The sequence below is a fragment of the Tetrao urogallus genome (assembly GCF_951394365.1).
Source record: "Tetrao urogallus genome assembly, chromosome: Z".
Lineage (NCBI taxonomy): Eukaryota > Metazoa > Chordata > Aves > Galliformes > Phasianidae > Tetrao > Tetrao urogallus.
Window position 1 is genome coordinate 39,456,037 of NC_136816.1, and position 23,376 is coordinate 39,479,412.

General features: G+C 34.3%; 1 protein-coding gene across 2 annotated transcripts in view; it reads left to right on the plus strand.

Moving 5' to 3' along the window:
- Positions 1-23,376, plus strand: part of ALDH1A1 (aldehyde dehydrogenase 1 family member A1) — a gene marked incomplete at both ends in the record, with an annotated part of 48,698 nt that overhangs the window by 13,455 nt on the left and 11,867 nt on the right. The window contains 6 exons of one of the 2 annotated variants that reach the window (XM_079548158.1): positions 3,625-3,691; positions 12,478-12,582; positions 15,608-15,748; positions 18,979-19,108; positions 20,147-20,208; positions 22,154-22,282. In XM_079548158.1, coding sequence (XP_079404284.1) covers positions 3,625-3,691; positions 12,478-12,582; positions 15,608-15,748; positions 18,979-19,108; positions 20,147-20,208; positions 22,154-22,282 — 634 coding nt within the window. Of the gene's footprint in view, positions 1-3,601; positions 3,692-12,477; positions 12,583-15,607; positions 15,749-18,978; positions 19,109-20,146; positions 20,209-22,153; positions 22,283-23,376 lie in introns of those variants that run through there. The other variant, XM_079548159.1, reaches the window with a different exon arrangement.

Below are 23,376 nucleotides of genomic sequence, written 5' to 3' on the forward strand. Positions count from 1 at the left end.
CTTTTTTTTTTTCCCATAATACTTTCTTAATGAAGATCATCTAAGACGGTGAGAGATAGAGCGAGACAGAAAAACCAGCATAATAGGTTGTGGCCCTTTAAAAATCAAAGTAATTTCTAGTCAACAGATATCTCTACTCTCAGAATAATATTCTATGCTATAATTATAATGAAAACATAAAGGAAAAAAAAATGAGAGGGGAATTTCTTTAGCAAACTTACATTTAACAGGCTGTAGTAGCCTGGCATAAGCTAATATACAAATAGTAAATACAATCATAACCCTTTAGTCATCACTTCTCGTGAAGCCATTTTCTTAGAAATAGACATCTACTGTATTTGATCTGTATGAGGATATAGATGACAATGATACAGATTGGTAAGGTAACATAAAATCTATAGCACTCTTCTGGACTGTCATCTCAGGGAAACTGGTATACTCCAGAGCATTTCAGATTATACTAGTATTGTGTTTACTAAATCCAGTCACAAGTTACTCAGCTGCTTCTTTTCATACACTGATTTCACTGGTCAGATTGACAACTAACTCAACTAAAGACTCCAGCTCACATAAAGAATACTCAAGTAGAAAGAATCTTAACAGTATAGAACAAGTAGTTTGCCCACCTAAGTTGCAATGAGCCCAATTGAAAGAACAATGTTGGTGATATCTCACTGTATGACTGCATCTGAGGAGAAAGGTAATTTTTACTATGGAACATTTTGTTTGGTTAGTTACTCATTTTTTAAAACTTCATGACTTTTGAAACACATGTACAAATGATTTACAGCTTCTTTCAGCTAAGCAGCATACATAATGATATGATGGTATCACTTAAGACTGAGCTAAAGTCCATGTCGCCCTAAGTCCTGTGCTTTATTACCAGGGATATCATTCAGCAAAGTATTTCATAGCTTAATTACAACTTATATGATGAACCACTAACTTACCTTTGATCCTCTTTGATCTTTTATTGCATAGGGAAACTCAGTAGTTTTTAATCAATAGGAAAGTTATACATTAAAATGTAGAACTCACTATCCACACAGTAATATAGTGCTCCATTAATTTCTTCAATATTTATAGTAGCAAAGATGTGAAGACGATGACAATAAGTGATGATCAAGGCAGTGACTAAAAGAAAACAAAATAAACAGCTAGATAAAATCTGATTTTTACCTTGTTAGAAGGAAAATGGTAATAAAACTATAAAACTATATCTGAGTGTTGTTTAACCTTTTTTGTTTGTTTGTTTGTTTTTTAAATACTAAAGCAGCCCACTAAAGATACAGTGCTTAAAGTACACGTTTTCATTATCTTTATTTAGGTGAAATGTGTCAAAATAATGATGTAATATCAGGAAAATAAAAAGTGAGAGCACATAGAGTAAGAAACTGTAATAAACAAGAGCATGTGAAGTGAAGAAAAAGAATTAATTTCTTTACTATCTTAGTAGGAATCTTAGGTTGGAAGAGAATAGGAAATTTGTGGCAAATGTCATTCGGTAGATAAAACCAGATGATAGGACAAGCAAAGAGCTCAAGATAGCAAATAATCTTTTTAAGAGATGAGATATTTTCAACAGCACACAAAGTTTAAAGAGAAAAAAAAGGAATCTCAAAAGCTGTGGTAATGAATGTGATTCATGCAATCCAGGAGTAAAAGAGGGAAAGAGGGAAACATAAAGGATGAAAAAATAGTAAAATTTGTGTTAAATGAATGAGTGCTGTTGAAAATATATAGCAATTTTGACTCACATGTTTGGAAAACTCAAAACTTTTCAGATAGGGTAGTGTCTGTGAAGTCTATTTAAGCAGATTGCAGGCAATAGAGAGATTTGGGAAGAAGAACAAACCACTCTTTCAAAGAATTTATGATAATGGATTTGTAAACTGATCAAAATAAACAAATCAGGAATACAATGGTACCTAAATATAAAAACAAATTCAAGACATTCCCACTTGGGAGAAAAGATGTTTTTGGACTAAAGCAGGCTTTTGTTACAACTGCAGCTAAATTCTGTTTAAGGTATTTAAATCTGAACAATTATGAGGTGAATTAAGTTGGCAGTGGGGAAAAAGTGACAGGAAGATTGCTAAAGCAGATTACAAATTGTTAATTTCATGAAAACTTTAAAAAGGAAAGAAGTAAGAAAGAAAGAAAAGTAAGGAAGGAAATAAATGAAAGGGAAAGAAGGAAAAGTAAAAAAAAAAAGGGGGGGGGTAAATAAAAAAGAGAAAAGAAAAAAGAAAAAGGAATAAAGAAATAAAAAGAGAAGAAAAAAAACAAAAAGGAAAAAAAGATAACAGAAAAGTAAAGGAAAAAGAAAGAAAAAAAGGAAAAAGAAAAAAAAAGAATAAAGAAAAAAGAGAAAGCATGTTGAATGTTGCTCTCAAGAAGTTATATTGTAAGCAGATAGAATCAAATTATGAAAATGTTGACTAAAACTTTCTTAGATATTTTCTTTATTCGGGAGACTCAGTGATATTCTCTAATGCAAGAAGACATTGTAATTCAAACTATTAGTCACAAAGTGCTGTCAAATGTAGTATTCTACACTGGGATGTTTTGAGTCTGCCTTCTGAGACCAAAAAGATGAATGATGCATCCAATGCAAAGTAACCTAACTGTTAATCTTAGCCATCATATCATTATAGCAGTGAGAACTATCTTCATATTCCTTGGACTCTTGTCTTGTGTCTTTGTACCAGAGATATGACTCTCATTGAATAAACAGTTTGAAACATATGTATGCTGGTATTTTCCATCCTTGGTAAGAATTTTCTGACTATTAAATAATTATTTTAGAAAGGCAAAAACTCAAATTTGATTTTCTGATAGGCATTGCAATAAAAATTTTGTCCTTGCAATTTGTGCCACCACACAAATGGAAAAATAATATTATTTTGATTGGTTGTACCCAGAGACATGTAGTTTTTTTTGTTTATTTTTCTGGATAAGACTTTTTTTTCCTACTTTCACGTTTTTTGAAAAGCATGTTAGGGACAGTCTATCAAAACAGTCATCCCTTACCTATGTGATAAGCAGGTATTAATTACAAGAATTTACACTAAACATATTAAAGCACAACCTGGAGTGGCTTGTTTTCCTAATGAACGCTGTCCCGATCTGGCAGTTGTTCTTAGCTGACCAGAGAGAAGTGCTCAGTTTGTTTCCAGAGCTAATAAGTGTGTGCTTATCTTCACAGCTGCCTTCCAGTAAGTGAAGAACCTCAATTAAATCTGGGGACCTGCCTTCTGACAGAAAGTAATTTTACAGGTAAGAAAAGAAGGCTTTAAAAATATTCTTCAGCACGAAACGCGGAGTGCCTGGCTAGCAGATTGCTTCAGCAGAAATGCTGTATCAAGCTGAACAAAAAGATTGTGACTTTTGGTCTTAAAAATAAGCAGCGTCGTTTTCCCTTTGTAAGGAATTCTTTCATCCAATCATATTCTCGTATGCAAATATTCCGTAGCTGGTACAGATAAAAAAAGGGCACAAATAAAGCTAAGGGCTCAGGCAGGGCTAAAATCACTGCGCTTCTCTGATATCTCATTTCACCTGTGTTTCAGGAACCTGCTCAAACTTCTCTCCTGACAACATGAAGAAGCAAGGCTCACACAGCAATGCTGCTCCAGTTTTGCCAGCACTGCCGGAACCACTCAAAGATCTGAAAATTAAGTACACTAAGGTTAGTAGTGTTTGTGTATGTTAGCTTTTCTTATGCATCTAGCTCAGACTGCTCATTTCAACTTATTTGTACTGTGGAAGAAGCTTTGAATCAGTACTCAAAATGTTTACCCTGTCCCTTTTCTGATATTGTGCATATTTGTAATTAATGTTCAGTTATATTTTTTACCATAAGTTTTTCAGGAAGTGTTCAGGAGTCAGAGACTCACTTCATATTTCATGAGAGGTGGGTGTTGTTTTCCTCCTAAAACTAAGATTTTGCAGTGATAAGTTCCTAAAAAAAAATTATAACTGTAAGAAATAAGAAAAGGTTCCTGTTGCTATAGTATTTTTCAGAAGAACAAGTTAAAGTTCTAGTGCCACATTCTATTATTATAAGCAGATTTACATGATTATGACAAATACGTTTTTGTGGAAATGGACATGTAAAAATGAAAGTAAAGTTCACTCTGCTCACCACCTATTTTTATTAGATATAATGAATCAGTTGTTCAGATTAAGCAAGTAACTATCATAAAAGAGATATTGCTTATCATACAGTTAGTGATTATACTTTTAGAAACATTTTTGTAGTAGCAAATTATTTGTGTATGCAACTAGAAACACACCAGCAAAGGTCTGACTCCAGATTTGTGTTCACAGCTAGAAGGATCCTCTGGCTGTTTTTTGTCAAAGTATACAGACATCTGCAAGAATTTTGCACACGCCATTCACAGAAGTGTACTGAACCTCTGCCCCCTGAAATGTTCAGGTAGAGCAATTGAGCAGAAAGGACTTCTTCTCTTAGGAGAATTCCGTCACATGGTGGTTTTTTCTCATTACCACTGTGATATAAATAATTTTTACTATCCTAGAAATGCTACTTATTTTGTAACAGAAGGATGTTCTGCAATTATCTAGATTAGTCCTTTTGAATTCTATTCTATCTTGTTTTTTCAAGGAAAACCTACCCAGATTTCAATGCATATCTTTCTTGAATAAATCATGCAGGACCTTACTTTGTAAATATTTAACAGGCTAGAAAAGCTATGTAGCTAGCTCTGCCATGTGATAGCTCTTCCTGTCCCAAAGAAAAAAAAAAAAGAAAAAAGAAATCTTAATATAGGGATAATATATCAGTACACAGAGAGCAGAGGTGTTTCAGAAACCTCTATAACACTATAATATCTTCTTTTTCTTTGTTGTTTTTTTTTTCTCCAATGGAAAATAGAAAAAAAAATGTATGATCAAAACACCAGCAAAATGCCAGCTCAGAAATCCTATGTAAATGAATATTAAGAAATTTCTGTAAAAAAAAAAAAAAAAAAAAAAAAAAAAAAAAAAAAAAAAAAAAGTGGTAGTTTTCTATCAGTGTGCAAAAACCTACTCTACACAGAATGGAATAACAAGATAGTATGTTTAAAGTGTCTACAGTATCTAATTAAGTACAGTGGCACATAATAAATTCATGTGTTTAAGTTTTTCTGGTTTTGATTTTTTTTTTTTTTTTTTTTGCCCAGAATACAGATTTTATTTTCTTAAAAACAGTATGCAATTTATCTCTGCAGAAATTCAATACATTTATTTGCAAAACTGTGTGCATACAAGTGATGAAGTCCAATACATGCTTTCTTTTTGTTATGCATTCCTCCTCTCTTCAAATATCACAAACGACTGTCTGAAAACCATAAGAGTGAACTGAGAGGCAGGGAACTGGCATAATATAAATTTATCCCATATCCAGCTGTCCTCCTACAATTTAATACAATGTACTCTTGTCTTCTTACCCACCCTCTACTATCCATCCTCAAATTAGCACATGTAGTGTGAGGCTGCTGTGACTGTGTACCTTGAAGAAGTCAGAATGAGAGAAGCATTAATTATGACTGTACTCTTTAACTTTCTGCCTGACATACTATGGACATCAGAAGATTCCTCTCTTCAAAAATTCTTGGTTCTCTTTATCTATAATGACAGGAAAAAAACTGCCTTCACACAAGCTTCTGGAGGAAAAAATGTACAGGAGTTATTCCAAGGGCTTTGCTCTAAACTTAATGCACACTGTTTTGTTTTCTACAAGAAGGATCAGTTTAGGATTTTTATACAGATTATTTAACTAGAAAGCATTTCCATGGGTGTGGCCAAACACTGGAATAGGCTGCCTGCAAAGGTGGCTTATGCCTTGTGTTCAAGAAGCATCTGATAATGCCCTCAAGAATTTGCTTATTCTAATTTGTTCTGTTCTATTCTATTCTATGGATATATATGTTGGCATTTCAGATTATACTGTTCACTTTAGCAGTAAATTGTTCTGAATGAGTGTTGGTAGATAGCTGCAAATGTACTGGTAAATATTTTACTTAGTCAACACTGGGGATTTAGACACTGATTGTTTGAAGAAATGATTTCTGCCATGAATTTTTTCAAGTATTTTCAAATATACTAATGATGTTGCTTTAATCAGAGAAATTCAGATTAGTTGATTGTTAGATTGTTGAATTACAAGAGGGGGATAAAAAACAAATTATTTTGCTAAACTGTGTGTGAAATGTTGTGGAAGACTAAACCACCCTGACTGAAGACAAATTATAGGTAAGCATCCTGTATGTTATAATTGCTGCTTTCACACAGTTGAGGGATAAAAATACAAAAATTGAATCAGAGTACCTGGGAAGAGGCCACTGGGAATAAAGCAACTATAGAAACCTACTTTGTTTAAGCTTGAATGACTCTGTAAATACCAAGGCACTAACTGATGCATCCAGAAGTTTAAATAAACAATGAATAGAATGGGTATGTTCTTTAATCATTACTTCAGTACAGCAGGAAGATAAAATTCTTTTATACATTCATTTATTAACACATTCTAATGAGAAAAATATATATATATATTAAATGCTGTCAGACGCAGATTTCTGCCAGGCTTGGATTGGACCATAAGACAGACTGCCAATGTTGAATTCATCTGAATGGCACGCATGTTCTACAAGAGCATGTGTGAGCAGGGGACAACGGTTTTTCAGCACTACTTCACTCTCCTTAGTGATGCTGAATTTAATCCTCCAGCAAGCGGCAGGAACCTAGCAACAGCTCTTCTTTACTGCTGGCCACCCCAAAATGCTAGCAGTATCACTTAATGGTTTACTGTCTGCACTAGAGAGGCAGTGAATGGTCAGCTGAACAGTTATCAAAACTGAGAGATTGCTGTTAGCACTGTATACCAGGTAACTGTGCTCATTTGAAGAGCATTGTCAAGAAAAGTTTTATCATAGGAAGAGCTGTAGGCTCTACAGTAAAGAGCCCATTAAAAGGTGATTCTCGTTCCAAGGAAGATGCATGCAAAATTGTATTTCATAAGGTGGTTGCTTCTAGCATAGAGCCTTAATAGCTATTTCAGCAGAGCCGTTGTATGGTCAGTCCATTTAAGACAAAGTCCTGAATCAAGTTAATTCTTCATGGAGTACAGACACTAATATGACATTTCCTATCTAGCAGTTATGTTATAAGATGAACTTGCTGTCATTTCAAAATACTGAAGGGTGGAAATAAAACAAACAAGCCAAAAACAACATGGGAAAAAAAAAAAAAAAAAAAAAAAAAAAGGCAAAGAACAGGTCCTTTCTCTCAGTTCTCTGCTCAGATCACTTCAGTGGTCAAATCAACTGTATAAACCAAAATAGAAAACCTGTGTGACTTCAACTCATGCTATTAGAGCAGCATCTGATTCTCTGAACTGAAATCAGTCCTTTCAGAGAATCAAGATTTTATTGCACTCTGACAATGGGAAATAAAGCCAATCAAAGGCTTTTGACTGCAATAAGTTTAGTTTAAATGAGAAGGTGTATTATAGTGTCTATTGTGTAATATGTATTTCCAGGTCTAGTGCAACGTGTGGAAGTCATCAGTTTTTCAGTTTGTTGAAATAAAAGCTCGTTTCCCTCTTAAAAATACCAGTGAAATAACAAATTGACAGCAACAATACCTCTGTGACATCAATCTATGCAAAATAATTTTCCAGCCTCTAACTTCATGTCAGTGTCCAGTCATTACAGACAAATCTCTTTACATTGCATGTGCAGTAAAATATTAGGTCTTTCATGTTTTCACCTGATAAACAACAAAAAAAGAATGTAAGCTGCTGGAGGAGTTCTACCTGAAAGAAAAAACAGTGTGACTCGTTGCAAGATTATCCCAATTTTGGGGGATTCATTTTTTAGTAAGATGGGAGAGTTGACAGAATACTTTTGGATGGTCCATGAGTGTTGTCTGCATTTAGAGAGCCACAGCCTGCTTGGGGTGGTTGGTGTCTGCTGAACTTGGTTGATTGGTTGGTTGTTTTTTTTCCGACCGTATGGAAACATCTGTATGCATGTTTCAGCACAGTTGCTTACAATGTATGCAACATAGCATACATGGAGAGTTTTGACTTTTTCCTCCTCTGTTCTGTCTGTCATACCTGCGTAAGACAAGACTGTTGTCTGATTTGAAAAAGACATGTGAATAGTTTATAGATTTATACAATCCTGATACAGTGTTGTGTACATATCTAAAGTAATGAAGTTATGTTTGAAATGGAAATGGTATTAGAGACATTAATAAGAAAAATATTCTAAAGTAATATCATGGATGATACTAGTTGGTGCAATAAATACAATTTTTAAACAAATACTTTCAGAACTTCCAAAAATGGTATGTTTTACTATTATTCCTTTCACAGACAGATATGAATTTGGCATGCTGTAACATCATAGCAGTGTTATGTTAATATTTACCTTTTACTTTGTCTCTTTTCTTGGCAATGTAACTAAAGATGTCTTGTTCATATTAACTACTTCACTGCTGTCTTTGCCCTTTCATGATAGACAGCATTTTGTGCAAATACTCTTCTGGTCAGCTTCATCGCATACTTGAAATTTCCTGGAACTTGCATTTTAGTTTCCCTTTAGACAGCTTTTGTTAAATCAAGAGTTTGCTGATCTGTCCCGATGGCTAGAGGAGATGATGACACTGCATATAAGATGCCAACATATAATCAATCAGAAACCAAGAATATAGTAATAAGAATATAGTAATAGGTAATTGTTACCATATATGCTTAACCTTTTAATTAGTCATGAAAATATTACCATACTACTCATAAATTATTAAGAATCACCCAGAAAATAAATGCAAGTAATGTCAATAGTATGCCAAAAATGCATTACTTGAAATCTGTCATGTATTGATAGCATATGTGTTTATAGAATTTATATCAGTTCTGTGAGACAAAAAGCATTTATACAGCAGTTATGGCACCTTACCTCTGTCCTGCCCTGCATCAACCATCATTTGCTTTGATTTGCCTGCCGCAAATTATGTCCTGGTTTTCTATTTAAATGTAGAAACTTCTGATGCTATGAGAAGCAGTTGTGGGTGCTTCACAGTGATGGAAAGAAAATTAGAAATCACATATTTTCCACTAGTTCATTAGATGGTAGAATTAAACTCAGGTCCTCAAGCTTCTGCCTGCATGGTTATGATCAGTGAATGGATGTGGGGCAAGGTGCTTCTGTCAGCCAGGATCCTCAAAATTGGCAGAGGCTGAACATAAAATTCCCTGTATACTCAGAATCTGCAACTTTTTTAATGATGAGCATAAGCAGGATCTCTTTTGTGCCTTTGGTCCACGGCCTAAAACACCATATCAGGTCTCAAGAAACAAGTCCTAAGGCAACATGGCATTGAGTATATTTCCCCAAACCGGCCCATAGACCATTGGCACTCCCTCTCTCCCCACCTCTCTTTTCTGGGCCTGTGGGCCTGTGAGCCTGCTGTCCCCCTGTCGCAGACTCATATAGATCTAGAGAAAACTCCATCACACACTGAGCAGCAACATATCTTTCTCTTTTCATACTCTGTGTGATACATAAAGCCTTCCCAGTGACATTTCCTTTCTCTTCAAAGACCATCTTACAGAATCAGAAAGTAAAAGATAACTCCCTTCGACAATTTCACCTGTGTAGATTCAAAGATTTTTGGCTCTGGGGCAGCACCAGCCTGGCCTATGGATCAGACTCAGGTTCTATTTTGCTTATAGAAATGCAGAGGAATACCTCACATTCCTTCCATGGATCTTCATTCAGCTGTCTGATAAATTTTTGCAACTGTGTAATATTATATAACCCCTCAATGACTGCATATTAGTGCACATTTTTAGTAGATCATTTTATTGTCTGCCATTCAGCAATTACTGAATGAGCTCAGAACAAAAAGCAGTGGGCATAAACTGGAACAAGGCTCTGCCTAAATGTCAGGCAACAGTTCTTTATTGCGTGGGAGAAAGAGTACTGGCAAAGGTTGCCCAGAGATATGAAGTCTTCTCCCTAGAGATCTTCAAAAGTCACTTTGACATTGCCCTGGACAACTTGCCTGATGCCCTATGAGCAGGATGAGATGGCCTCCAGAGCTCCCTTCCATACTTAACCCTTCTGAGATACCTCCTGGTATCATTTTTAACATAACAGAAGAGAAAACTCGGAATTCCTTTAATTTTTCCTTCAGTTGTAATGATGTATTTGCTAATTACTTTTTTACATAAAGATGTCCACTCTTGAATTGCTAGTGCTATATCACAAAAGTTCATAAAAGTTCTATTGGGTAGAAATCAACACCCATCTTGCCTTGTTTACTTCTTGTTCTGCATATGTCAGAAATGTTACAATCAAATGTGATAGTGTTTGTTCCAGACAAAGAAAGTAAATTTAGTGCACACTGTGCTTTTCAGCCTGTATAAAAGCTTAATCTTTGAGTGGAAACTAAGTTATTTATTGCATGAATTTTGTGTATTAATTTCATTCAGCCTTTATAAAAGCTTAATCTTAGAGTAGGGACACAGTTACTGTCATTTGTTAAATGAACTTTGGATATCATCTTCACTTCTGTTGAGTAATCTGTTGTGATTAACTTTGATGTAGCTGTTACGTAGTTTTCACTCTTACATGATTCCTAGCTGCTAACTGTAAGTTTTGTACTTTTATAAAGAGGATGAAATAGATATTAAATACAAAGGCAGAATAACATAGGAAGAATGAGGAAAAGTTATTTTATTAATTATTAGACATATTCAAATCACTGTCAGGGTAAAAATATCTAAGCAAGCAAAGCTTGTTTACTTGTTTTTCCTGGTGGAAAATCAAGAGAGGTGGTGTCTGCTGAGGGGTAACAGTGTAGAGGCATTACAGAGCTCCTTTGGGTTGGAATGGAGGTTGGAAGACTACCAAGCTGGACAAGAAGAATTTATTTGCTGTAATGTCCCTCTCAGGTCAAATAAAGATAGACATATTGCTGACAATAGTCAGAGTAACTGGAGCATTTGCATTTTATGTCTATTACCTACAGAGAAGGAGAATTGGCATTAACGTCAGGATTGGAATTGGAATCATTTTAAACAGAAGATAGTCATACTGATTGTAAAGAAATGATGACTAAATTTTTACCAAAGGACCATCTCATCAAAGCCTAAAGTTGTACAAAGTAGCTTTTCTATTCAAGAGCAGGAATTGCAACACATGCTGAGTACTAAAACCAGAAAGGCTTGAATGGCATTCAGGTAGGGAGGAAAGACAGAAGAACCTCTTGCATTCACTAACCTTCAACCGTAATCCTGTCAATCAGTGTGGTCACTTGCACTGTCAGCAGGAAATTTGCCAAGAGTTTATTATGATTATATTAATGTACTGAATGCTACATTATGCTCACAGGATCAGGGCTCTTCTTCCAGTATGTACTACTAAGTTTTTTTTTAAGAGAGTGTCACTGTGAAATGTATTAACTACTAAGAGAAAGAACAGTCTAGGTTTCTTCTATGGTGCTAGCAGTAAACTTATGGTGAGTACAATTACTCATTGCAAATAATTCCTCTTGATTTTTGTTTTCTACCTTTGTTTAATGAAATAAATGCTGAGTTTCTGTAGAATACTGAGATAATTGCATCTCTGCATTCAAGTCTTGATCAGAAACACATTCAGTGAGGAACCAGTCCACAAAGCCACAGTTTTTGTGAATAATAAAAGAAAGCCTATGTCTGATTATTTTTCTCCCATAGCGTGGAAATAGATAAATACACATGCTTACTTTTTACTCTGCTTAACAGGTTATTTCTGTTTTTCATTCAGTTGACAGTGGAACTATTTTAGCCTAGACTTTCAGACAAAAGTGTTACTGGATTTATTTATTTATTTATTTATTTATTTGGTGGGATTGCCTTCTGTGGCAGGAGGAGGTGAAGAGAAATCAAAGAAAAGCCAAATGAAATGGTGCTGCTCCGGAATAAATTGCATGGACTACTTAATACATATATATATATATATATATATATTTTATATAATATATATTTACCGATCCTGTGAAATCAAGAAAGAAAAGCAGTTTGGGGCAGATTGTTTAGTAACATACTTCTGCTGTTCATCACAGAGTTTGGTTTGAAGGAGGAGAGACTTCTATGTAATGATATCTCTTATAATATGAAACATTGCAAAAAATATCACATGGAGAAAGAAAACGGTTTCTCTCTAAAGGAAGATAGTTTTTAAAAGGTGGTTTACTTCATCACTGTTCTCATCTAAGTTTTGTGGTAATATCCATTCTACTTTTTTTCTGGTACTTATCATAAAATCATAGAATTATAGGATTGCTAGGTTTTGGGAAAGATCTTAAGGAGGTCAAGTCCAACTGCAATTAATCAGAGAGCTCTAGATTTATTCTTAAACATACAGTAGAGTCAATAGGTATAAATATTATTAATAGTTCTGCACTTTTTTTCATTTTCAGATATTTATAAACAATGAATGGCATGATTCAGTCAGCGGTAAAAAATTTGATGTCTTTAACCCTGCGAATGAAGAGAAAATCTGTGAGGTTGCAGAAGGTGACAAGGTAGGATTTACTTTCATTCTTTTATCCTTAGCTTTAAATTCAATTTTATATTAAAAGTAAGAAGATGAACATCCATTTCTGTTGAGGTAAAATAGTACCTCAAAGATTTATCCTATATGCTTTCTTCTGCTTCACTCTTATGAATTTGTTGATATGAAGAAAGATCTATAGAAACGTTTTTTGGTAATTTTCTTGTTAACAATACTAATTCTTTTTACTGTCTTCGAACAGTGGTATCCAATTACTATTATTTTGTTCTTCTTTCCCCATATCTTCTTTATACAATGATGTAATCTGTTCATTACATATTTATTGAAAGCTTTTCATTAGAGATACCTTGAAGTGGAAAAATGTTGATATTTTTCCATGCAGACTCTGAAAAATTATTAATTGCTATCAGCATTTTTAGCTGACACTTTGACTTCTTGGTAATGTCATCTTGAAAAATATGGTTTTTGTAAAGAACACAAAGGAAAACAGTCCTAAAACAGACCCTGAAGATGAAGGTCACCTAAAAAAATGAACACTAATTCCACCAAAACTGCTTTTGTTCTACATGTTGAATTTAAGCAGAAGAGTGAAAACATTGCTTAGACTTATAAGCAAACTTTTTTTTTACCTATATGAGATTTATTCCTAGAAATATTACAGATAAATGCTATCTAATCAAAGATAAAATGAACATCTATATCTTTATACATGCAGCTTTATATCTCATTGTACTAAGTATTTCAGCTAAAAAGGATGTGCTTAGTTTTACCATAGAGCTTTAATGTATGTTGTTACCAAGTAGACTAGTTATTTGTTTATATAGAAGACAATTTTATAAAACAGTTTTAAAACTGACAACCAGGGACATTTTTGGATAAACTCTGAGAAAGTTAGTATGAAAAGTGAATGTTCTATTTCCAGCTGACAACTATATGAAAATGCATTAAAATATTCATTGAACACCATTTTATCCATGACAGATATTAGGATACTTTAAAGCAGCTTATTTGTGCTGGAAGTTCACTAACAATTTATCAATATAAGTAAAATCTCTCTAGCTATATTTACTTAATTGTACAGAGATGAAATATTCTCGAGAAATGTATACGAAATTAATTCATACAGCTTCCTATGTTCAGGTGCTGCCTGTCCAGTACAGGCATTACACAATATTAGTGATGTTAGAGGAGAGCTATACCAAAGATACATTTCAAACTTCTTTTTTTTTTTTTTTAAAAAAGACATCTTGAAAAATCTTCATGAACCTGGCTTTTGGTGATTGCATTTTTCTGATCAAGTGCTCTTGAGGTGCCTTGTTCTTGCTTTTCTTCCATCCTACATGCATATAGTGCTCTATGTCACTGAGATTTTTTAGAGTTCATTTTGTCCTCAACCAAGGAATTCTCTAAGCATGCCATTAGCTTCCAGACTGTATCCTGCAAGCACTTACATTCACAGACCTTAATCGTATTTATATATTATTTTCCTGATTTTAGGTATTCTGGCACTTGTAGTAGAAAAAAACATTTTGTACTACATTTATTTTAATTTGCACAATTCATACAAGTGCAGCTCATAGTTTCCCTATGTTCTTTTCTGACATAGGCCAAGGTGTACATCCTAAGTCATACAGAAAAGCTGAGGAATTTTTATGATAAGAAGAAATAAGAAAAAGAATTAAATAGTCACACAGTGCATATCTGTGTGTTACTGTTCTGACCAATTCTGAAAGAAATCAATCTGTTTTATCTTGTAGATTTCAGCTACCTCGTGTAGATGATGGGTCATTACTACCCTATAATGATTTTGGTCATTACTAAATTACATTAAAGCTCCTTCCCATCTATCATTTTCACAAATTTCTATCCAGGAAGTACTGTGGGTCTCAAGTCTAGTAGACCTACACTAGGCTTTCCAAAGCAGATGATATTTTGGTTTTACTTTTTCCCTTTTTATGGAGAACTGGTTATTGGGTTTTGACATTGGTTAAAATTTCTAAATCTGGTCCACATTTAGAACAATTGGTATGGGTACTGATTTACTCAATTTCATTGGTTTAGTCAATCTTAAGTGATTTACCCAGATGATGTTCTAGCAATGAGAAGGGGGGAAAGTAATCCTTCAAACAGTATATGAAAGCAATTGATTGGGAAAACATGTCATATATGATTCCTATAGTAAGTCTTCGTTTTGGTTGTTGTTTTCCTTGGGAAAAGTATTACAAGATTTATAAACTGTGGAAATATTCCAAGTAATGAAAGCTATTTCTCAAGATATTTCTTTTTTGTTATTTTATTACATATATATTCTGAAACACATTTGCACACAAAAGAGTTTCATAAAATTTGTGGTGTATTTTCTCACAGCACTGAAAGACAAGTGATAAACAATACCTTACCTTATAAAAAACATTAACGAATTGGCAAATTAGCTTGCTTAATGCTGAGATACTGCCTAGAATACCGAGTGCTTAAGCTTAGCATTCTAAACCTGGTGAATTAGTCCTTTGTTATTATAATATTAAGTAAAAATGTCCCTTGAAACTTCCACAAACAAACACATTTATTTATTTTCCTCTATAGAAAATTTGTGTTCATCTTACAAAACATTTTAAGGAACAAACTTTTCTAACCTTGTATTCAGAACACCCCCAGATATTTTTAGATAGTGTTGAGTATCTAAAAATTTAACTTAGAGATTTTTGCATCTCTTTCTACATAAAAAGATAAAATTTCATTAGTATTGTAATTTCTGTATGAATCCCTAATCAGAGCTACTACAAGTCTGAATGTTTGTAAATAGAGTTCCTTAGTATGGTTTTTTTGTTGTTTTTTGTTTTTTAATTTAGAATCTTGGAAAATGCATCTGTTCTCATTGAAATTCACATTGCTGAAACAATAATGAAAGTGTTTAAAAGGAAATAGCATATCTAAAATTAATGTACTAACTCTGATAAGATTGGGATGCAAACCACCTTGCATGTTTAGAAATCCGCATGAATGACAATTAAAAAGTTTTTCTGTTTTTCTTACAGGCAGATATAGACATTGCTGTTAAAGCAGCTAGAAAAGCTTTTGAGCTCGGATCACCCTGGCGTACCATGGATGCTTCAGAACGAGGAAGGCTCTTGAATAAACTAGCTGATTTAGTTGAAAGAGATCGACTGACTTTAGCTGTGAGTATAATACGTGAACAAAAAGGGTAAAAAAGCCAATGTTAATTGGCTCAGTGAAATTTTAAAGGAAGATACAAAACAAACAGAAGTAACACACTAAACCTTTGGGAATTTGGGCTGTCCCAATAATTTTTTACTCTGTGTTCTGAATGGCCCATATAAACTGGATTGTATTCAGGTCTACTGATACCCCAAATCCACAGAGTTCTTCAATATTTAATTAGCTTCAAGGTAATATTTAAACCCACAATCTATGCAGTTTCAGTAGTTGATTTTTAAGGAATTGACATAGACCCCATGCCCAACACTTTTCTAAACCAAAGCCTAAATCAAGGCCTAACCTCAAAGCCAGGTTGAAGTTTGCAAGTAGGGTAGGTTAGAACTTGAAGAAATTTTAAATTTTGTGGGTATGTATTTTGTTATAATTAACTCTAGTTTGCAACTAGCAATCAGTGGAAAACTTTAAACAGAACCAAAGAAAACAGTAAGTTATGTGATATTAGGAAGAGCATAGGTGGTGGTTGATGATTTCCTGTGTTTCGTTACTTCTGCTTGTTGTCCAGATTTCTGCTCATCTGCAGATACGTAAGCATTATCATTGTCTACTAGCTCTGTACTAATGCAAGAAAGATCTTTTAAAATAGAGGTGTACCAATTATTTGATAAGTGTTGTATCCTACACTTGTTTTACACCTTATGTTTGATGTTACCATCAAGATGCTCTCTCCAAGTTTAAACACAGTTCGGGCTGAAAGACTAAGCACATTAAGAATTGTCCTGAAGATGAGCATTGCTTTGGTGCCTGCAGTGTCAAAGAGTGTAAAAGAGCATCAGGAACTCAGCACCCCACATCCAGCACCCAGGATCATTACTCAGACTGATCTAATCACAATTTTAAGTATTTAAGCATTAGCTACAAACTAGAACAAGTTAATAAAATTCAAACCTCCAAAACATGAAAATATCTGTTGGCCATTGTAGCATCTTATTGTTCCTTTGTTCCATCTATTGTTTCTAGGACACACTTGCATGTGTCCTAGCAGATTTTTAAAAGACGAGTGAAAAATTCATAAGAGCTGTGGCTATTTCCTTGAACTCTCAAGATTACAACTCTCAGGCTTACACTTCTCTTCAGCAACTCTCTTTCTTTAAACTAATCCTGTCGTCTTGATGTGGAGTGATAACCTTCAGAAAACTTGAGTAACTAGAATTTGTGTCCTTGATAGTGCTAAATTTATTGTAGCTGAGAGAGAATAAATTTTAAGGAGCTATATTTTTTTAATAGGAATGGTATGGCCCCTTGCCAGTTCAGTACCAGATAAAGTGGCATTTACTTCTTTGTTGTATAGCCTAAGGCATTACACATGCAAAGAGGATAGAGAAATAATCTTTTTTCCACAGGAAAGCCAGAGCATTTAGTTTTTGTTCCCACCAGCCTTTTTTGTAGTATGAAAGCATAACTTTTCTCTCTCCCTCAGCTTCTATTTTGCTGACTTAGTTTTTATTTTCCACATATTTCTCACATTAATAACTACTTTTCCCTTTTAGATAAGGTGTACTTGAGTGAAGTGCTTTCCAAACTATCAAAATGAAGAGTAAAATAGCTAAGGAACTCTGGGCCAGTTAAATAATAAATTTAGAAATAAAATAATATTTCTAAGATATGATTAACTCTTGAAACTATTGTTTGAATATTTTATCCTTAGCGTCCTAATAAGATTGTTCTCAAAGCTGAAGGTTCCCTCCATCTTTGTACTAGGAAACCTGAGAAAAAAAGTGTATCAGTATCAGCATGTTGTCATTATTTAAGGACATGGTCTTTAGTAAAATACTGTAAAATTTAGGGCTGTTAAAATGGCATACTCCCTAGATTTTATATCAGCTATATTTAGTCCCTGAGGGATCACAAAATTAATCACAATAATCACAAAATTAATCAACTGAAAAATAAAAGATGTTGAATGACTATTATTTTAAAGGTTTAGGACGTATATTTTGCTAGCATGGAGAGCCATGGGATGGACAGTTGGCCAGCCTTCAAATAAGACAAGTTTTTTTTCACACAATTGTTAGCTAGAAACAAACAAACATAAAAAAAATAGTGTCTTCTCTATATTTATTTTTCATATTGAAATGTTGTCTCTTGAGTTCCTAATGTCTCAAAACTTTCCTCTGCACATGAGGAAGATAAGTTTTTATTTGGGGTTTGTATTCCATGCTTTGAATATAATTTTTCATAAAAAAGGCCTGCTCTGAAAGTAATGCCTCCTATTGTATTATATCCCACAACATTAGAGGTGAATTTTGGTGGCATAGTAAAGATTAACCTTCCACCAATATTCTGGCAATTTTGTTGCCCTGCAATGGATGGCTGAGGGGCAATTTGTCAGATTGACATCTGGCATGGAAATGTGTGTGAAGCAAAGGTGTGGAAATGAATTCCTCCGTGCAGCAAAAAAATTGCATCTGATGAGTTTTGTTGACATCTGCTAAACATTTATGGAGACCAAACAGTGGATGTGAGCACAATGAGGCTGGACATGGTGCCTTTCATCAGTGGTGACAGTGACAGTGGTTCACATTTACTGGTGGCATGCAGGCTGTTTCCCATTTCTGGTGAAAATTCACAGCTAATGTTGGTGACTATGCTGACAGTGTATCATAGCTGACAATTTGCTCTATCAAACAGTGTTACTGTGCTCTTCATATCTGTTGAATTTTCCATGGAAATAAAACAAGAGATAATCTAGATATGTTGCCGGTTATGCATCCATTAAGCATTCATAGACTCCAAGCTGTAGATTTTTCCATCTACACTTTGAGAATACTTAGTATGAGCTATAATGTTTTATCTGATTTCAGATAGGAAAAAATGTTATTCTTTTTCAGAACATGTCACCATTTAAATGTAAAATGATCCTGCTAACTGAATAGATCACTGAGAATAAAGTAAAATTAAATTTCCTTGTTTGTAGATTAAACTTTGAGTTTTTTCTTCTAGATGGAAATTAATCTTCTGTGTACTAGTACATGCTAAAAACCTCTGAACTGAACAACCACTGAATGCTAACAAACACTAAATGACCAATATTGGAATAATATAATAATAATAATAATAATAAATATATTATTATATTATATATTATTATAAAATTATAATAATAATAAATACACATATTGGAAAGCTTATCAACATTTGATATTAACTTCGTAATTCCTGTTGTCTACAGACATTGGAAGCTATTGATGGTGGTAAACTCTTTTCCACTGCCTACCTAATGGATTTAGGTGCCAGTATTAAAACAATACGCTACTGTGCAGGCTGGGCTGATAAAATCCATGGTCGAACTGTTCCAACGGGTGAGTAGCTTTGAGATAACAAAAGCACAGAACTGAAGCAATGTAACCTGTAAAAATCTATATTTTTCTAGAAGCTGTGCAGTATCAGTAAAAATTATTAATGGAATATATTTTAGATTGTTTTTAATATGCCTTATTTAACATCTATCATAATGCTAATTATGAGCATTCATTGTAGTTATTAGCATTGTTACATTCTTTTTTATATACAACTACAAAGTACATTTTAATGTCTAGGAATATTTTAGCCTATATATACATCTAGAAAAGCCTCATTGGGTACTTTTGCATACTATTGGGTTGTTTATGCAATGGTACTGTAAGTCAGGTATTTGCTTATTAAAGCTAAGATTAGTAAAAGCAATAATATTTGTTTCAGTTATCAGATAGTTTATTAGGAACAGTACTAAGAGATAAGAATGAGGAAACTTTCCTTTGTTTTCCTGAATTTTCCTTCTGTTTCCTCTCCCACTGAGCAGCTCTACAATAACATTGTTTCTAGCTGACTTCTCTCAGAAGGACAAGGAATGGTAATAAAGAAAGAATTAAGGAAAACTGTAGTGATAACTACCAAATTTTGGCACGACATAGATCCCTATACCAGACTTAATGGAACACATGCTTATTTCAATCAAAGAGAATTTATTTTACTTAATGGATTTCATTTAAGATAACATCTAATATTATAAAAAAAAAAGTCTGATACGTACCTAGGATTGCAAATAGCCTTTAGAAAAGTATTTTCCAAAAAAAGAAAAAGGTGAAAAGAGAAAAAAGAAACAAATAATATTCATTGGTATGCTGTGCATACCACTTCGAGAAGAAGAGTTATCACTGCAAAAAGTCAGTCATAATGTCAGAATCAAATGTTGGAGCTATGAAGAAAGCAGAGATTGAATCCAGATGTACTTCATGGTTGTTGTTGCACAGTTAAGGTTTTGAAAATATCATTTATAAGTAAAATTACACGTAACTTTATATTCTTTTGATTTGACTGTTTCTCACAAATGTGTCTAATCTATTCTAATCTTCCTTCAGATGGAAACTTTTTCACATTTACAAGACATGAGCCTGTTGGTGTGTGTGGACAAATTATTCCTGTAAGTTGGAGTCACTTACTTAAAAAAAACACACAGATGTTCCTGTTGCAAATGAGCATGTTTTTAAACTTTTGTAAGTTGTGGATACATTACCAGTGAGAAACTTTCTGTTCCCAAAAGCAGGTACAAAACTATCCAAAACTACTACTCCCAAAACTATCTTGAGTATTCATCAGACTCTTTAAGGCGGAGCTTTAAAGAGTCAGTCTAATTAAGCCTTGGCTCTCTCCTCCCTGTATTATGGAGCACAGATCAATGTCAAAAAATTGAATTTGTTCGAAAAACAGAATTGTGTTCTGTTGGAACAGAAAGAATCAAAGTAAACCAGGTGGAGAGAGTAACATTTATAGCCTAAAAGAAATAAGCTCTTTGGGACCTGGAATATCTATTCTGTTTAGTATAGCATCTGGACTACTGCAATCTTTGGTTATGACTGGGTTACCTTCATGACACTGCAAGCAACAGCACGAAGAGTATGTTTAATGAGTGCCAAGCCAAAGTTCCCAAGCTCTTTTTCAGTGTTTTTTGAATTTATTTATTCTAAGAGAAGTTTCAGAAGACCTACCTGAGTCTGAGCATCCAAAACACTGAGAAAATCAAACTCTTTGTTGAGGTTTACATAATTTAGAGGGGTAGCTGTGACAGTGATTATATGCACTAAGCACTTCTGATCCACCCATCTCTTTTCCCACACATTAGGTTTGGAAGTCTGCTCTGACCTGCTTGACAGCTTACTAGGTTCTAAAATAGTTGGGTTGTCTGCCAGTCTTGTTTGGACATGTGAGTCCATTCTTGTTCCTGATATCTTTCTGTTGACCTGGCAGATCTGCTGTACCTCTAGACCACTACATTGATCTAGAGAGCATCTCTGGAAAACATCATTTGGATCCAACTTCTTGCAGAGCTCAAAGAATTATTGTTCTAGTTCATTTTGTAGGTCAGGCATGAGATATTTCATGTAAAGCACACTCAAGACAGACAAGACTAGACAAATTTCTATGTAAAATTGCAGTCTAGAACTATGGGCAGTTTGTACATATGCTAGCTTCCTATGCAAAATGTTCAAGGACTTCTAAGTGTATCTTTGTTTTCTCTGAATTGAAATTTAAAGCCAAGTTCAAAGTCTGTACATAAACCAACCTTTGAGGATTATGTGAACACTGCAAAATACTTTTGTCTGCTCAGCATTTCTCTTCCACTCACTCAGTTCTGCTTCAATAAGGAAGATTCAGAAAGCTTTGTAATCCCTTTCTTTGAGTTATTTGTGCTCCTGTTATTTCTGGGGGTGGGGTGAGATTAAAGGAGATAACCAGAGAGATAGAGAACAGATGTATTTATACTTCTCCAAGCATTTCCGAGATAATAGGTAACTGTTAACTGCCTTTTCCTCCACTTTCTCCTGTGTCTTTTCTGCTGATTCTCACAGGCTCAATGCTTCCTAAGCCACTAGAATTATTTTCAAAGGGGCAGAGCTCTTTCACCCATCTTTTTTGTCCCTCACACTGCTGATATGGGGTCCAGAGGAGTCAGCTGCTCTGCACTGCAGCTGAGCTAAGAACAATAGAGAGATGACAGTAAAACCACCATGAAAGAGTATAGGGACACTTATTACTTTGTCTCTCTTTGAAAACTGAATTGATGACAGATCATTCAAGAAACAAGATAACAAAGCTGCCAACTTACCACTAATCCAGCAGCTTTCTGTCAGGCTTTGTTAGAGGTGTACTCTTGTTGTTTCCTGTCCCCTAGAGTCATATATACCAAAATCACTGATCTTTGTACAACATGATTTGCTAGTTGCTTTCTCAAAATATCTTCACACTGAAAAGCGTTCAATAAAAAGTTCAACTATTCATTTGCCAATTCACACTGTAATCATAGAAAAAAGCAAAGAGGTTTTGGTTACATATTAGTAATCTGATACACATTCTCATCTGTATTTTAGTGGAACTTCCCACTGGTTATGTTTATCTGGAAGATCGCCCCTGCACTTTGTTGTGGAAACACGGTGGTTGTCAAACCAGCAGAACAAACACCTCTGAGTGCCCTTTACATGGGATCCTTAATTAAAGAGGTAAGTTGGTAACAGCATTGCTTTTTGCCCTTTTCAGAAATGTAAGAGAACACTGCAGCTGAAATGCCACAGAGGTAATGTAAGCTAGGCTGTCCTTTGCAAGTACTTCTTATTACATGTCTAGCCTTGTACTATGGAACTTACCCTACTGTGAACCAGTTAAGTAAATCCAGGGCAAAAGCATGCATATACACAGCTTCATACACACCTACAAACAGAGTTAAAAAAAAAAAAAATACAATACAATACTAATTTAGTAAACTGCATTCCATTCTTTGGCAAACATATTTGCACAGTGCCTTTCAAAATCAAAAGTAAACATTAAGTCAGGAGCAGGGTATTTAGAAGTGAGTGGCAAGGACTTTATTAGCATAGTTATCACAGAAAAGAGCCTGTTTCTACAGCTAATTATTATTATTTTTTAACTGAACAAACCTTTCACCCACCTGGGTTTATAATTAACAGAGAGCTGTAAACCTGCGTTGCTTGACTGATGCCAAATCTGTGAACTCTCTTCACACTGAAAATGACAGAATGTACTTTGTGCTCCTGAACACAAGGAATGTTGCAGTTTATGCAGTGGCTCCAAAGTAGCATTGGCAATTGCACTCAGCCCAATAAACACCCAGTGTAAAGAAAAAGTAAAAAAGTAAACACCCAATGAAAAATAGTTAAATAGTTCAGCTATCTTGTTTCCCAGTAGGATCAACAAATGTAATCTAAAATGTTTGAAGAGTTGGCATGGACTTCAGTAATTGCTAGCTCAGTGACCTTGCAGCATGTTGGCAATGACTTAGCACATTTTATTATTCTGCTCCAAAACTATGATTCAGCAAAGCACACAGGCTGTGGTTTGTTATTTCATGCAAACTCAATGAGTATTAAGAGTAAACTAAATCCTGCCATTACTGTATCTCATGGAAAATGCTCTTATAGTGGGGCAGGGGGATAACTTAAAAAAAAAGATCTAGTATACCCTTTCTATTATTGTTTAGCAATAAATATTAGAAAGTTCATTTATGTGGAATGTAACTCAGGTAGGCCCTGAGCCTAAGTAAGTACATGTATAAAAATACTGGAGCAGGTCCAAAGAA